The sequence below is a fragment of the Chiloscyllium plagiosum genome, unplaced genomic scaffold (genome assembly GCF_037043375.1).
Source record: "Chiloscyllium plagiosum isolate Xiang-an unplaced genomic scaffold, Cpla_swu_hap1 HiC_scaffold_9, whole genome shotgun sequence".
Lineage (NCBI taxonomy): Eukaryota > Metazoa > Chordata > Chondrichthyes > Orectolobiformes > Hemiscylliidae > Chiloscyllium > Chiloscyllium plagiosum.
The window spans coordinates 96,550,241-96,567,426 of record NW_028270147.1 but is presented as its reverse complement, the minus strand read 5'-3'; the positions used below and the strand labels follow the sequence as shown (position 1 = coordinate 96,567,426).

Sequence of the window (17,186 nt, the reverse complement as noted above, 5' to 3'; positions counted from 1 at the left end):
ATACAAGGTGTGATTTTTACATATTTTGAACTATGGGATTTGTGTGGGTCAAGAGGCTTAATAATTAACATGCAACTATTTCTATAAACAGCTATTTCTTTTTTTTTAAAAAGAAAAAGTCTTGAGAGAATACCTTTTGGAAAATAATATGACCTGATTTACGTTGTGGAGATTTTACAAACAAATGGAATAAACTGTGATGTGTACTAAAGTTTAGCGAGAAGATTCTGGAATTTTGTTTTGGTTTGGGCAGCATTGTAAAAGTCTTGAATAAAGCTGGATGTGCAAGACAGTTCTCCTGAAAAAGAGAGATAGCTAGAACTGTTAAGAAATAAGGAATTTAGGTCGGAAGTTCCAGACCAGAGAGATTGGTTAAAAACCTGAAAGGGCTACTCGAAGGTCAAAAGTCGAAGCTCAGTTGCATGAAAACACAAGGAAGAGGTTATTAGATTCTTAAAATGGGGAATTAAAGCCACAGTTAAATTCAGCTCAAAGATGTGGTGAAGGGAATTATCTCTAGTGAGACTGCTACAAAGACGTATTTTTGAGATAAATGGGATTCAATTTTATCACATCATTCAAAATCTTTCAACTTGTGTTTTACGTATATTATATGCAAAAGTTTGGTTTATTTTATTTTCTCCTTGATTTCGTTTGCAGAATAAACTTTTGTTTTAAAACAAAAACAACAACACTGTATGCTTGTGTTTCAGTGTAAGGCCACATTGTCAAAACCAAAATAACAAAATATTATCTAGCAAGCCAATTATTATCTAGCAAGCTAATATTATCTTGCCCAGGATCAATATCAGGCGGGATGTTAAGAGTAAATGGCAGCAAGTGAAGCAGCTCCAGAAAAGTTAAAAATTACAGGTTGAACTCTGGATGTACAAGCACTGGCTCACAGAGAACACAACAGCTTTCATTTATATGGCTTCCTTGGCTGCTTTAACATCCCAAGTGAATCACAATTGTTTTAAAGGAGGGGGGCTGGGAAGACAATCAAACCCAGACAGCCATAGAAACAGCTAATAACGAAGTAATGGAGACAACCGAGATGAAGAAACGGATCTTGCAGGAGTGTGGATGGAGAGAGATCGGGGCAAGGGACCATGAGAGTTTTTATACATGAATGATTTAAAATGGAGATGTAGCCAAACCAGGAGCCAATGTGGGTCAGTGATATCTGAAGGCGGTATTGGTCTGTTAACATGAGAAATTCAAAGCAGTAGACACCACAGGGGTTGGCTGAACTGAAATGGGTGGAAGGAAGTAACCAGTAAAATCATATAGAATGACATTTTACCCAACTTCTATGAACTAAAAATATGGGATGGATACAAAAGTAGCACTGTATCCATTCCCACCAGCTTCATGACTAGCAAGTTTGGGTGAAATTCTCTGCTGCGTTGTCATTGATATCTGAGTGACAACCTGGCAGCAATGACCTGAAAGCAGTTAAGATCACAGAACCAGCAAATTTACTGCTTCATCAATACAAGCATACTCCACTCATTTAATGGGCAATGCAAGGACAATTGACAAGATGTTCATTATGATGAAATGAATAAGTCAATAAAAGGATCTTCAAAACAACAGAAAGAGACACCTGTCTGGACTAAAAAAGATAACTGGTTAACATTTCCAGGAAAGATCTTTTTCGTTTAAAGATTAGAACAAGTGGTCAGTCAAATCTGGGGGGGGGGGGGGGAATGGTTCACTAACACTCTAATAAAGGCTCCAACGTTATCTTCAGCTGCACTCAGGATTCAATAACACATTTGCCTACATTAGGGCAAACAAGACATACATGCTGCTGCAGAGTGAATATAATTACTCTTTCTGGTGATTTCAGTAGAAAAACCTTTAAGCCTACCAGAAATTGTACAAAGCAACATACTGAAGGGAACGATCGCTGATACTTGCTGAGGGCAGACTAAAGTCGCATAAAAGATTAGATTGCAAGATAGGTCATTTCATGGCATACACCAATCTCCATATCAGTTAAAAGTGGTCAGGCCAACTCTGCTAGTTTTCCCACCAACTGGCACTGTCATTACAGCAGGTAGAAACTGGCTCTGCCAGAGAGAAGTGGAAATCCCAGAGAGATAGGGTTTAATCATCACCACTTGAATGAATATTGGGGTGAAGGTCTGAAGACAGGCTTCTGGACCTTAAGACTTTTGGTAGGCCATTTAGCCTACTGATTCTGCTCCACCATTCGACAGATCATGGCTGATAATCCTCAATTCCACTCGACTGCATTTTCTCATAACCCTCAATTCCCTTACTGATCAAAAATCTGTCTCAGCGCCTCAGTGAAAATCTTCAATAAATGTGATCGGACACACTTCCAGAACAGATGGGAAGTAAATACAGACCTCCTGGCCAGCAGTAGGGACATTACCACACTGCCTCAATAGGATTGAAAAGAGGCTTTCCTCATCAACTATTTCAAAGTATTATGAGGCTGCAGGAATGCATTTCTGCCATTCAGTGACACTATTGAGCTACCTGGGTGAAATACTATAGCAACAAGTGACTGACGGGAAGCACCTATATATATATATATATATATATATATATATACACACATCTATGATCATAGCCAGTGATCAGATGATCAGCTTCCCTTGTGATAACCCGTCACACTCACAGACATCTTACTACATATATGTAGTGAAATATTTGCAATCACTTATAATACACAAGGCACCATAATGCTAAAAATCAATCAGTTGCATTTTGAGAAATCAACAGGCTTTTTCCATTAAAAATATTAATCTATACTGTCCAAAACATTCGCTTTAGCATCATTGGCCATTTTGAATCAGAATTTTATAGCATCCAATATGCCTGTGCTGACTCTGTGGCTGTGTTACTCTCCTTTTTCTCCAAGGCATCAGGTATTTTCTCCCATGTATCTAACTCTTGTTAAATGACATTTGAATCTGCTTCCAGCACCCTTTGAGGCAGTGTACTCCAGATCATTATTTCACTTTTTCTTCTTCTGCCAATTAGCTTAAATCTGATTTTAAAAATGAAACAACAGTGCTAGAAGTTCAAATTAAAAATTTGGGAGTGGAAAAAACATTTTCTTAGAACATTTTTATTTGTCTTAATGCCACTCCTCTTTGCTTTTGCACCAACTGTTGCCATTCAATTTCTCGAGGCTCCATCCTAGCACGTCTTTTATTCTTTTAATCACCAGTTCAAAGGTTCTTATTTGTTCTGAAAGAATGATTACTCACACCAGTGCCTGCTCATTACCTTTGGTATGATGGGACCTTCCTGCTCGAAGCTGTGCTGCTCTGGGAGGAGAGGAAATCATCCTCATACAGAGCTACTTCTTCAGGACTTGCTGTAGACATCAGAGGCTGCAAGGTTGGTGAGCTTTTGTCAGATTCTTCCTCTAAACCTCCTGTTAATAGCAAGCATAGCACAAGGTCACAGGCAACAGCTTTCACCAGCTCTTGCAAAGATATCTAAAACACAGGCCCTTACCCACCATCCTCTTTTCATCAATGGGAGAAATAGTTATTATATTTCAAACCAATAAACCATTTGGTCACAATCTAACAAATCCCGATTCACAGATCTTCCCTCACCCTCCACTTCTCATGTCAACCATTCCCCTCCAGTCACCTTTACCCACTGTACTAAAGATCAGATCCCACTTTTTGTCAGGTCCCAACAACACTCACATCAGGTCCCAGGCACCTATCAACCTGCCCACATCAGGCACTTCCTCCATAATGAGGCAGCCACTGGCAGACCCCCAAGGTCCACATTATCTAGCTACATCTGCTGGAATCGGTCAATGCGGGCAACAATTGAGAACAAGATCCTACATGGCTGTGACAGCATTCATAAGACAGAAAAAACTGCCACCATTCTCTATCTAAACATGCTCAAGAGCAAGGAGTACCTGGATGAGATAGTGCAGGCTCCACACTCCAGCATGTCTGAGGAGGACAATGGATTGGAGGAGATTGGGTGTCATAGACATCAAAAAAAATATTAACAGCAAAATGCATGTCGACCCTTACCTTGTCCAATGAACTGGTAACTCTTCGTAAAGATGTTAATCACACTATGGTGACTTCCTTTGGCCAGCTCTTCCCAAGGTGCTCGGCTCTTACTTCCCTCTGGGTGTATTTGTAGTGGTTGGTACCTTTCTGCTTCTTTCTGGAAATCTAAAACTGGTCTGGAAGGGCTCAATTCACCTGCACAGAATTCCTTATCCTTTAGTTTTTCCGTTAAATTGACAGGGTCTCTGCAACTATGTAGACCATCCTCCTCTGAGAGACTTCCTTCACTCAGTAGTGGACCTTCACTAATTGACCCCCCACTAGAATGGGGAGAATCAAACTTATTCCTCTCTCTGCTGAGCTTTTGCAAGTCTTGCTCCAGGGCCTCAAGTGACCTCTTGTATGTGTTTTCCCAGTTCACTTCCTGCTGCTTGTCAGTCCCTGAAGTCCTGGCCTCTACATCTGCCACCGCTGAGGCAGCTTGATAATGGGGTGACTCACCAAACTTTTTAAATTCATAAAGATTGCCAACCCCTGGTAAACAATCCTCATAGGTAGTGAGTCCCACATTGGCTCCTCTAGTTCGATGCATTCTGGGTGAGATGTTATGCTTACCACCATCACGGACTGGTGGACTGACAGGCTTTCCCCAATACCCATCATCCCATGCAGTCTGGAGCACATCATGTTCAGAGCTCTGTGCAACACCGTAGTTGATGCCCACACCCGCAAGCTTTTTGGCTCCATTCTCAATTCGACTGGAGAGGGAAGCTGCCATTGCCTTCAATGCCTCAATGCGGTCTAGTCTACTCTTTTGTGGGGCTGTAGTCTTTTGTATACCTGCTGTGTGGTCATATGGTGAGAAGCCAGAGAATGGATTAAGAGAAGGTGCCTGCCCTTTAGATGGATCTTCCTTATCTGTTACTGTTTCCAAATCCTTTGGCAGCATATTTTGAGATTCCACCTTCGGAGGATACAAGAGGTTGGCTCCACTGACACTGTGGTCTGGTTGGACTGCAGGGTTCAGCCAAGGAGCTGGCATCCAGCTAGGGTCCAAATGGTCATGTCTGAAAAAGAGAAACACTTCTTCAGAAGCAAAATTTACAGCGGTTTTAATACCCTCGAGTCATGTTAGTGCAAGCTCAACTCCAGCAATTGCACTTGATTTCGGTGGTTCTGGGCTCCAGTTCCACTCCATAGCCTTGATCACAATCTACAGCATCACACCAGTATAATACTGAGACAGCCCTCAATCAATAATATGGTGACTAGAAAACAGATGATTATATCGAGAACTGCAAGATGCTGCAAACTTCAAACTGAATGCCACATCTCCTGCATTAAACCAGTGACTACAAAAAAAAGTTATTCATTGTTTTGAAGCAGTAAGGTACTTCGTTATTAGATCTGAATCTCAAAATCTGGTCAAAACTGAACACTCTTTCAGCATGTTAAACAGATTTGGAAAGCCTGATTAAAGAAAGGAAGTATGGGTGTGTCAAACAATCAATATACAACAAAAGCAGTAGTCAGAAGACAGCAGTTGCTGTTTCACTTTTATATGAAAAGACTTGGAAACCACAAAGAAAATCACTACCAAATCTGGTTCTTCTGATGACAGTTCAGATTCACATTCTGCACTTAACAGCAGGTAACTGTGAGTGAGAAACCAGCAATAAGTAAACCTAAGCCCTCTCAATACACAGGTACAGCTGGAAGCCAGCAATAATTTACTTAATATCATTTCAATGGCAAAAGTTTAAACGACGAATTGCCAATTAATACCAATTATGCCCTAACGACACTGGATTAAATTTATGAAAAGATGTAAATCTCCAGTCTTAAAAGCCAGCAGGAGCCTTGCTACAAAATCAGTTAACTGCATAAACGTTATCTAAAAATACCAAGTTATCTAATTTTAAAACGTATTCTTCATCTTTCAGACTTTCAGATTTTGTTGTCTCTATGCAAGTGAAATAAAATAGAAATTCTCCTACCATTACCACTCTAACCTTTTACTAGTTGTGGCTTTAAACAGCATAGACTATCCTGGAAACACTTATCTAGCTAGCCAAATGCTGTTGTGACTGCTACAATTATGAGATGGGAAGTGTGATACCATTCCCTCACTTAGAAAGATCAATTATTGCATATTACACAACACAAGTGGCATTTAAAGACAGGATGCTGCTGGAAATACAAAATGAAGCAGGTTGGACTGCATTTATTCTCTAGGCTGGTGGTGTGATTAGGAGCTGAATGGTATCAATGTTTGTAAAGATACTGTTTAACTGTATGATATTGCAAAGCTTTTGCTACTGCAAGTTGCACAATGCTGAAAGCAAACTCACTGAAACATTCAGTAACCCTGCCGAGGAACATGCTTAAAGGAATAGTACCGTACATTCAGTTTGAAAAATTACCAGACAAAAGTACTGTTTAGTTATATTTAGATTTTCAGAAGGGTTAATGTAACGTTCCTCAAACCACCGCCTGGGTTAGATGCAATCAGCAAATCATGACCGACACCAGCTGTGACCTGATGAGCCAAGATAGAAGAAAGTAGGAAGGATAAAGATAAGCTTGGAGCTTTGTTATGCTTTTAATGTAGTTAAGAAGCCCAAGGTGTTTCATAGGAAAGTTCACGAACTGTCACACTTCCATAAAGAAATATTAGGACAGGCAACCAAAAAAACAAATAGGTCTTAAACAACTTCTTAAAAAGGAGCCATGATGTGAAGATGGTGTTGGACTGGGGTGGACAAAGTCAAAAATTGCATGACAGTAAGTTATAGTCAAACTAGTTGATTTGAAATCACAAGCTTTCAGAGCGTTGTTCCTTTGTCAGGTGCTCCTTCGCCTGACGAAAGAGTAGTGCTCTAAAAGCTTGTGATTTCAAATACACCTGTTGGATTAAAACCCGGTGTCGTGAGACTTCTGTCTTAAAAAGGAGGAAAGTAGCACGGCAGGGTTTAGAAAGAGATCACTTCAGCTGAGGGCTTTGGCAGCTGAAGGCACAATCACATTGTGATGCAATTAAAATTGAGGTCAAAGTTAGAGGAACACAAATTTCAGCTTTGGCTTTAAGACTAGAGATTATTGATGTCTGCAGAATGGCAGAACAATGGGAGAATTTGCAAAAGAGATGAGAATTTTTAAAATGCTGGGCTATTAGTCGAGGTAACTTAAACACTGGGTCTGGGCAAATAGATTCAGTTGTGACAGACACTGCAAGTCACAACAAGGGCACCAGAATTTTGGATAAGCTAAAGTTTATTTAGAGGCACAATATCGAAGTTGTCTAGGGCATCATTGCAACAGGTTAGGTCTAGAAGTGACAAAGGCATGAAATTAGAGCTTCAAAAGCAAATGAACTGTGGGGCAGGGGTGGGGAGGGAGATAGGAGATGTTTCAGAGGTTAAGATAATCATGCAGCCATAGGTTCCTCAGACTAGGCATGAGTGTGACAGCCATGACAGAAATTCAAAAGCCAACAAATATACTGGAACAAATGTGAAATACAAGAATCAGGAGTTCTCATTTGCACTGTCAGGTCCTTTACTATACTGAGGTCTCAACATTTAATGCCTGAAGCAGGAAGCCACGATGCTGATTCATATTAGCAAACTGATGGTATTACTTAAAATCCTGTCACAAAGAAATTAATTTTGGGCATTTAAAACTTTGAATACAATTACAGCTTTCTGCACTTAGGACAGTGGAACACAGTGACCACACAGCCCAGATTTTAACTTTTACTTGTCAGCTCAGGCTTCCTACAAAAGGCAGTCAGGGAATGTAATACCAAAATCTCTGAAGTTTTTTTAAAAACAGAAAACCTAGTTTCAAATTGTCCTTTTATGTACATTACTATATATATATTTATATACAGTAAACATTAAACTTAAGAGCAGCCAAGCAATTGACTTTGAATTCTTGCCAATAAATACAGCTGCAGGACCATTTGTTAAAAGAGTAAAACGTCTTTCGTGGTGCTATGTATTGTCAATCATCGATAATTCCTTTGAAATAGCGCTGTGGTAGTATAGTAATGGTCTGACTTAGAATTGCTAGTTCAAACAAAACAAAAGCTATGGGGACCTTAGCACCCTGACCTATTGAGAAACAGCAAACTACTCAAGATTCTCACCTCTGATTCTCAGCTAGTGACCCATGTTACCTTCAGTTAACCTGCGATACAAAGAGAATGTCTACGTAGATGTGAGAGCTTCTGCCTACGTTTTCATGAAACTGAGCAGGACGATTTGCAATCTGCAGATCTTTGAGTACATGGGAATGGATGTCCTACAGGGCAATGGGATCCAAAGTGCAGGATATGCTTCCTATACTTCCATTCCCTGTTGCTACTCTGCTTCATCATTAGGACACATGGATTCAATGCGCAACACAGCTTGATGGACAAGCTGTTGCATTTTGAGTGATGGCAGCATTCTCCTCCCATTTGTTGATGTCAATGCTGCTGAGCTTCAATGAGAGTTTCAGAGTCTCTGTAGGATATTCTTTCTCCTCCCTAAACTTTGGCCATTTGAGGGTTGAGAAGACAGGACACAGCAGGGGAGATGATGTCCTCTCACTGAGTCAGAACGATGCAGCTGCATTATTGCTGGTGGAATTCTCGTGTTCTTTTGTGTCGCTTGTACACAGTTCAAATTTCACTGCAATACAAGAGTGAGAGGTGATAATTGCTCTGAAGGCAAAGAATTTTATTGAGGTCCATAGGATTTTGTCATTGAACAGTTGCTGCCACAGTTTTATAGATATTGTTGATGCAACTGATCTGGTGTTGCATTTTTTTTTGTCAGTAGTGGCCTTTCGAAAGACGTGGTTGCCAAAGGATCAGAAATGCTCCAGATCTATGGGTGGTAGAATATTATTTGGCTGACCAGATCTACACTGACGAGTTCTATTTCGGCAATGCTCAAGGACAGGTGGACTTTCTCGACTACAGAATTGGAAGATTGAGAGTAGCCCCCAGATCTAGTGCAGTGTGGGCACTGACAGTGCAGTCATTTGATTACTGCAAGTCTTACCTTGCTATGGCGGTCAGTTGAATTTTCACAGAGGTAGGCAAGACTGAAGAGCTTTCCAACTCTGGAAATTTTGTGCCAGTTTGTTTTCCTACTTTAAGATCAGACTAACCTACATACCCTTCATGTGCATAAGAGACACTTATATGTCCCTAATGTATCTGACTCCACCACCACTGCTGGCAGTGCATTCTACACATCCACCATCGTATAAAGAACCTGCCTCTGACATCTCCCCTAAACCTTCCTCCAATCACCTTAAAATTATGACCCCTCATGATATCCACTTCCGCCATGGGAAAACATCTCTGGCTATCCACTCTATCTATGCCTCTCATCATCTTGTACACCTCTATCAAGTCATCTCTCATCCTTCTTCACTCCAAGAAGAAAAATCCTGGCTCCCTCAACCTTTATTCATCAGAGATGCCCTCTAAATGCAGGAAGCATCCTGGTAAATCTCCTCTGCACCCTCTCTGAACATTCCACATCTTTCCTATAATGAGGCAACCAGGGCTGAACACAATATTCCTAGTGTGTAATAACCATGGCTGCAGCATAGCCACGCAGCTAAAACTCAATCCCCCTGCTAATCAAAGCCAACACACCATATGCCTTCCTGGCAACCCTGTCAACTTGGGTGGCAACTTTGAGGGATATATGGACATGGACCCCAAGATCCCAGTTTCTCCACACTGCCAAGAATCCTGCCTTTAACCCTGTAATCTGCATTCAAATTCTACCTTCAAAAATGAATCACTTCACACTTTTCCAGGTTGAACGCCATCTGCCACGTCTTAGCCCAGTTCTGCATCCTGTCAATGTTCTGTTGCAACCTCCACATTATCCACAACTCCACAAACCCTCATGTCATCGGCAAACTTACCAACCTACCCTTCCACTTTCTCCAAGTCATTTATAAAATCACAAACAGCAGAGGTCCCAAAACAGATCCCTGCAGAACATTACAGGTAACCAAGCTCCAGGCTGAGTACCTTCCATCTACCACCGTCCTCTGTCTGCTATGGGCCAGCCAATTCTGTATCCAGATAGCCAGATTTCCTGTATCCCATGCCTCCTTACTTTCTGATGAGCCTACCATGGGGAACCATATCAAACACCTGGCTAAGGTCCATGTACACAACATCCACTGCTCTACCTTCAATGCGTTTTGTCACGTCCTCAAAGAATTCCAAAGGTTTGTGAGGCATGACCTGCCCTTAAAGCCATGCTGATGATCTCTAATCAAACTGTGGGTTTCCAAGTAATCATAAATCCTGTCTCAGAATCCTCTCCAATACTTTAGCCACCACTGATGTAAGACTGACTGGTCTGTAATTCCCAGGATTATTCTTATTCCCTTTCTTGAAGAAGGGAATAACATTTGCCTACCTCCAATCATCAGGCACTACTCCAGGGGAAGTGAGGGCACTTATTCTTTTGATTTGCTTTCCAGTTTTAAGGGTAGCGGAACTTTATTTTGCACCTTTACTTGTGCAGATTTCTCAGCAAATTCATGTGCAAGAATTATTCAGCCAAGAAAAACAGCTTTTGTTTTATGTAGTACCTTTTAATGCGATTAAATAACTTGTGACTTGAGAATAACCTGTGTTTTTACATTCTGGTTGATATATTTTTCCCAAGTTATTCCTGAAGATGTTGGTAGGTTGCTTAGCTCTTTCCACTTTGCAATAGGAACTGCAGCTGTCTTGAGTGGAACATTTGAAACCAACATCTTCAAATCTGGATTGAGGTCAAACAAAAGTGCCTGACAACTTTTATACAACGTGCAATCTACCTGTAAGTACCACTTCAGACTTCCAGACAGAGAATAATCTTTGCTAAACAGGGACCTTAGCTGGACCAATGTGGCCAACCTCTACCAATGAGACCTTAATACAGACTAAAACATCCGGAGGTAGAAGTTTATTCACTAAAGCCCAAGGGAATACTAAAATGGACCAAATTGCTGAAATCAGAGTCGAGGTTTTGAAGGATGATCCAATGTAGGGTGCTTCAGCCTGTCAGAAGGTTTGAAATATTTGAATACATCAAGGCAAGAGAACACAAGATCAAGGACAAACCCAGAGAGATTGTGTTTATTTTGACACAGACTAATCAATGGTTAGAGCAGGCTGATGGGAAAGGTGGTTGAGGACAACCAGAGGCTCAATAAACAGGGAGCTACTGTAACAGGAAGTAGTATGAGGCCAAACAGTACTTGTGAAATTAGAGAAAGTGAACACAAGACATTTGGCTACCTGGACAATAACTTCTATTTGTTACAAATAAATTAAGCAGTCATGATTTGATTGATAAGGGATAATGTAGGTTTGCAAATTTAAAGATATCAACAGTTCTCGCAAAGCAACTAGCAATTCAACATTTTGATTTGTTGTCAATTTGTCTTTGATTTCACAGAAACTTTATTTTTGATCGATATAAAAGTAAACAAGGCATTAACCAGACCAGACTTAGAATATGTTAACAGTTTTGATCACTCTTTTTAAGGAAAAACATATTGGCATTGGAAGCAGTCCAGAGCAGATTCATTGGTTGGTTCTGCACATGGAAGAATTTGCTTATGAGGAGAGTCTGAGCAAGTTTGGCTTATGCTCAACATTTAGGGAAAGAGAAGATCTTACTGAAACATGCAAAATACTTCGGGGGCTTGTCAGAATAGAGTATGAGAAATTGTTTCCCTGTTGTGGGAGAGTCCAGGACGAAGAGGACAATCTCAGAGGAAGGAGTCATGCATTTAAAACAGAGATTAGAAGCAATTTCTTCTCTCAGAAGAGAGTAAATCGACAGCATCCTTTACCACCAAAGGCTGGGTTCATTAAGCATATTTAAGAGTGAAATGGGTAGATTTTTAAATCAGCAAAGCAATCAAAGATTACGGGAAGTCAGAAAAGTGCAGTTGAAGATGATCAGATCATCAATCATCTCTCTGAATTATGGAGCAGACTCAAGGGGCTGAATGACCTACCGCTGTTCCTACATCCCATTGTATGCTAACATCTATTTGACAGGAGACTGCATGGAATTCAGCTCTGGGTGAACTTGGATCCTACGGCATGCATTGGTTGAAATGTGCTCAGATAGTTTAAAGCATCTCCTTACCTTCCCACAGGCTGCAGAGGGTCGGAGAGAGATAGGTCGCTACTTGACGAGGCACTAAGGGGCCGTTCTTGACCTTTATTCTCTTTGTCAGATTCCCCTGAAGGTTGGTAAACAGCCTTTTGCTGGACAAAAATTAAAAATTTTTTTTATTAGAATGTCCTAAACAGTTTGCAAACCAAAGGTTACCTTTTCATAGTATGTGATGCATCACATCATTAAAATTTGAAAGTGACGTGAACAAGCAGTTTAGGTGTTCATCAGTCAAGAGTGTGATTAGATTAGATTCCCTACAATGTGGAAACAAGCCATTTGACCCCATAAGTCCACACCAACCCTCTGAACAGTAACCCACCCAGACCATTTTCCCTCTAATGTACCTAACACTTTGGGCATGGCCAATTCACCTAACTTGCACATCTTTGGACTGTGGGAGGAAACTGGAGCACCCAGAGGAAACCCAAGCACACACTGGGAGAATGTGCAAACTCCATTCTGACAGTCACCAGAGGCTGGATTTGAACCCGGGTCCCTGGCTCTATGAGGCAACAATGCTAACCACCAAGCCACCCATGGTGGTGCTGGAAAAGCACAGCCAGTCAGGCAGTATCCAACAAGCGGCAGAATCGACATTTTAAGCATAAGCTCTACTTCAGGAATGAGGATTGTGGGCTAAAGGGGCTGAGAGATAAGGGGGAGGGGTAGCTGAGAATGTGATAGTTAGATGAAGGTGAGGGTGAAGGTGATAGGTGAGAAAAGAGGGTGGAACAGATTGGTGAGAAGGAAGATGGACAGGGAGAACAGGTCAAGAGGGTGCCGCTGGGTTGGAAGGTCGGATCTTGGTTTTTTTTTGGGGGAGGGGGCACGGTACTGATCCCCTGTGGTTGATGGGATGTGCAAGGTGATCAGCAGCAGATGTAATTGGACCACATTAAGTATATTCTTATTTCGGGCTGATCAGCAAGTTCATGGATGTTACAAACATTGGTGGGATGGAAGTCAATAATGAGGAGGCTGGTCAATGGATTGGTCAGTGGCAGATGGAATTCAATCCAGATAAATGTGAGGTGATACACTTGGTTAGGAGAAACAAGACAAGGGAACACATGATAAATGGTAGAACCTTGGGAAGCACCAGGGTTCAGAGGAACCATGGTGTGCATGCACACCGTTTCCTTAAGGTAGCTGAAAGGACAGATAAAATGGTAAAGGTGGCATGGGAGACATTTGTCTTTGTTAGCAGAGGCAAAGAGTTCAATAGCAGGGAGATTTCACTGGAAATGTCTAAGAAGTTGGTGAGGCAATGACTAGAATATTATGTGCAATTTTGGAATTCACATGATAGGAAAGATGTGATTGTGTTGGAGAGGGTGCAACAAAAATTTACCAGGATGTTGCCCGAGCTGCTGAGTTTTAGTTAAGAATAGAGTTTGGAAAGACTGGAGTTGCTTTCCTTGGAGCTGAGAAGACTGGTGGGGTGGGGGAGGCATAATTGAAATGTATAAAATTATGACGGGCATAGATTGAAGAGACAGGAATAAACTCTGTCCCTCAAATGAGGGATCAATGGCCAGAGAGCAGAGATTTAAGGGGCAGAAGGTTTCGAGGGGATGTGAGGAAAGATTTTACACCCAGAGACTGGTGAGAATCTCGAACTCACTATAACAGAGTGGTTGAGGGCAGAAACCCTCATAGCATTGAAATAGTATTTACATGTGCACTTGTAATGCCAAGGCATAAGATGGCTATGGGCCAAGAGCTGAGAAATGTGATTAGAATCGTAAGGTGATTGAATTTGACTGGCGCAGATTCAGCAGGCCAAAGACCCTTTTTTGTGTGCTGTAGATCTAATTCTAATTCTCAGCTAACAAAATCTGCTCACCAATCTAAAATTATCCTAGAATCAAGATAACCTGGTCTGTCTGCTTCCTACCAAACATCCTCTTAATCTCTTATCCTCCATGCCTTCCACCTTCATCTCAAACAAGAATCAAGGAGTCCCACCCTGCCTGCACCCCCCACACTGATTTTCTCTCATCAGGTTTGCATCCTTAACTAACATTGAAGCTGCCCTAGTCAGGATCATAAGTGACATATTCTGGGACTGTAGCTGCCTCTATGACTTCTCTGCAGATAACTTCTATCTTTTAATCTACTTCTCTTATTTTGGAGGGCTACTTAATATCTATTTTCAAGTTTTTAGTCACCCCTTCTAATGTCTCCTCCTTAATGTCTCCTCTTTTGATAAGTTTTCTGCACTTAATATGCGGTAAAAATGCAAGTTGTTATCTGAACCGACACCTTCACTGGCAACACAGCTGGCTAAACAACACCTCACACACCTGCTACCAGATAGCAGCAAATTTAGTGAAGCTACATTAAATTTACACTTAACTGAAGCTTTCAACAGAATCTGGCACTGTGTACTCACATCTTGTTTCATGATATGCTCGCAGCTCTGAAATACCATTTCAAATCACTATCAGCATTCGCCTCCTTTCCACCAGTGCAGGAATCTCTGCACGGTGCTGCTCTCCCTGCTTTGTCACTACGCAACCTCTTCCACTCATGACTGCCACCAAGATGATTTTCACTTAGAACATAAAACAGTGCAACTCAATATCAAACGAATCATTACCGGTCTCTCTTGATGCACTAATTGATGGTGTGATGGCTCTTCAACTTTTGCTGGCTCAGACACATACTTCAAGAATGTCTCCTGTAAACGTTTCTGACACATTGGTTCTGGCTTGGGTTTGGAGAAAGCTTCTTTTTGCTTTCTGTAGAGTTCCTGCAGCCGTTTGTTCTTTTGTTCCATTGCTTCTTTCTGGGCTTTCTTCTCCTCTGTCTGCCTCTTCTTCCTCTCTACCTGCTGCCTGGCAATATATTGGCGCACTTCCTCCGCATCATAGTGCCGCAATCGCTTCAGCTGCATTTCTGTGCACAGGTTGTGCCTCTCCTGCTTCCTCTTAACAGGGCTCGTACTTCTCGAAGAGAATCGGACTCCAGCTGGCTGCTTACCTTCTTCTAAACTAGTCTTTTCTGCTGGGATGTCCTGATGGGTTGTCTTGAGCTGAAGGTCATCAAGAATCCCTCGTACTTCCGCTGGCAGGACACGTGTATTCAGCGTATCCAATTCATTCTGCCCCTCTTTCTTTCTTTGGTCAGTCTCTGGCTGCTGTTCAGCTCTCTGCCTCTCAGAACTTCTGGGGCGCAAAGTTTTAGAAGCTTCGAGTTTGATATCAAAGTCTGTTCTTGCGGTATTTCCTGTAGAAAGTGAATTTTAAGAATTTGAGTGAGAAGATTACTTCTTTTAGGAATGAGGTGGATAGCTTTGCATTCATTACTGACAAACAGTGGTACCTATAAGGTGTACTGCAACAAATCAAGGCTCATTTACAAGAACCTTCCAAACTCTCATACTCTACTATCTAGAAGGACAGGTACAACATATACCTAGAAACAATATCCCCTGAAAGTTCCTTTCCAAGCTACTCACCTCGCGGAACTACATCACCATTCTTTCATTGTCGCTGATTTAAAGTCCTAGAACACCATTCTTAACAGTACAATGACTGCAGGACTGCAGGTCACGAAAACAGCTCCTGACTACTTACTCCAAAACAATTAGGGATGGACAATAAATGGTGGCCTCACCAGCAACACCCAGATCCCACAAATGATGATGATAAAAATGCTATTCTTCCTTGAATGTGATTGTGAGAACATTGCAGAAAAACAAAATTATGAAGACTCAAACAGAAATTACAGGTGGTGAGGGAAAAACTATGAAAGTTTAGCACCCACCATCTTTGGAGTTGGTTTCCACTACATTGTTAAAGCTGACCCAAAGATACAGTTCACTATGGTAAGGTGTTCAAATATCAGGAGACACAGCTAACAATAAGGAATAAGAAGTCAGGTGACATTTGTTTTCAAACTTGTGAAACAAATAATAATAGAAGTTCACATGATGTGCACTTCTAGAAACACCTGAGTCAGTGGAATGCAACAGGTAACTGGATTGAGTTAGAAATAGGATGATCTTCATTAGAATTTGCATCCTTGGGCCTTTATGAAAATGAACAAACCTGCTTACAGCTTAATTCTCAAATACTAAGCAAGCCCATCAAAATTACAGTAATATAGTACCAGAAACCTGGAATTTCAAAGCTTTAACAAAGCCTATAAATAATCATGAACTGTGTGTTGTTTGGGGAAACTGGGGCTGTAGGCGGGGAGAAAGGAAAGAATATGTTGTACAAAGAAATCTTCAGAACCTCTCCCATAAACAATGCGAAAGGCATATCGTTGTAAACAATGTGGGTGAGATCAAATGTTGCTCATTCATGTCTCACTCCTAAAACCAAAACACAGTTAAACAAGGTTCTCAGCCCCAATATAGGTTCATACATTATCAACAAAGCCAATCACAGCATTAGTGCACACACTAACTCTTCAATAGGTGAACTGATGAACATGAACAGATCACTCACTATTTATAAGCAGGGGTCAAAATATTCAAGATCAGCTGAGACAAAAGGTTTGAGGGTTGATCAGCTACTCACTTGATCTGGCAATCCTCTCTCTCCCAGCTCTTGCAATGGCAGCCTTTTCATTTTCCTTCACTGGTTTAGGTGCAGGTCCCAGAACCATCTTCACCAGCTTTATACCTTCCCGCCAGGAGCCTGTGCTGATCACATGAGCACCTGAAAGAAAACAACAGCATCTATGAATTGAAGTCCAGAGAAGCCAGGCTTTGAGCCCACAAAATGTTCATTCTTTGAAGTCTACACAAATCTTCAAGGCACATTTTCCTAGCACAGAACAAAAACAATCAAAATCCAACTCTACAAACTGCATTTAAAGCCAAAGCCCTGACAGCAACTAATGAGAACTCAGTCGCCTGCAACTTCATGTCCAAACTTCAGTCCAGGATTTAAGGACATCAAAAGGCATACTCAAGAAATGATAACTTCTATGCTTG

At 41.3% G+C, this 17,186-nt stretch overlaps 1 protein-coding gene across 7 annotated transcripts in view; it reads right to left on the bottom strand.

Moving 5' to 3' along the window:
* The window catches only part of cep350 (centrosomal protein 350), a 142,259-nt gene that overhangs the window by 83,110 nt on the left and 41,963 nt on the right, over positions 1 to 17,186 (bottom strand). For all 7 annotated transcript variants that reach the window (XM_043699939.2, XM_087990930.1, XM_043699938.2 and 4 more), the window contains 5 exons: positions 16,768 to 16,908; positions 14,838 to 15,466; positions 12,203 to 12,324; positions 4,050 to 5,098; positions 3,271 to 3,421 (listed from right to left, as the gene is read on the bottom strand). In XM_043699939.2, the coding sequence (XP_043555874.2) occupies positions 3,271 to 3,421; positions 4,050 to 5,098; positions 12,203 to 12,324; positions 14,838 to 15,466; positions 16,768 to 16,908 (2,092 nt within the window). The remainder of the gene's footprint in view (positions 1 to 3,270; positions 3,422 to 4,049; positions 5,099 to 12,202; positions 12,325 to 14,837; positions 15,467 to 16,767; positions 16,909 to 17,186) is intronic.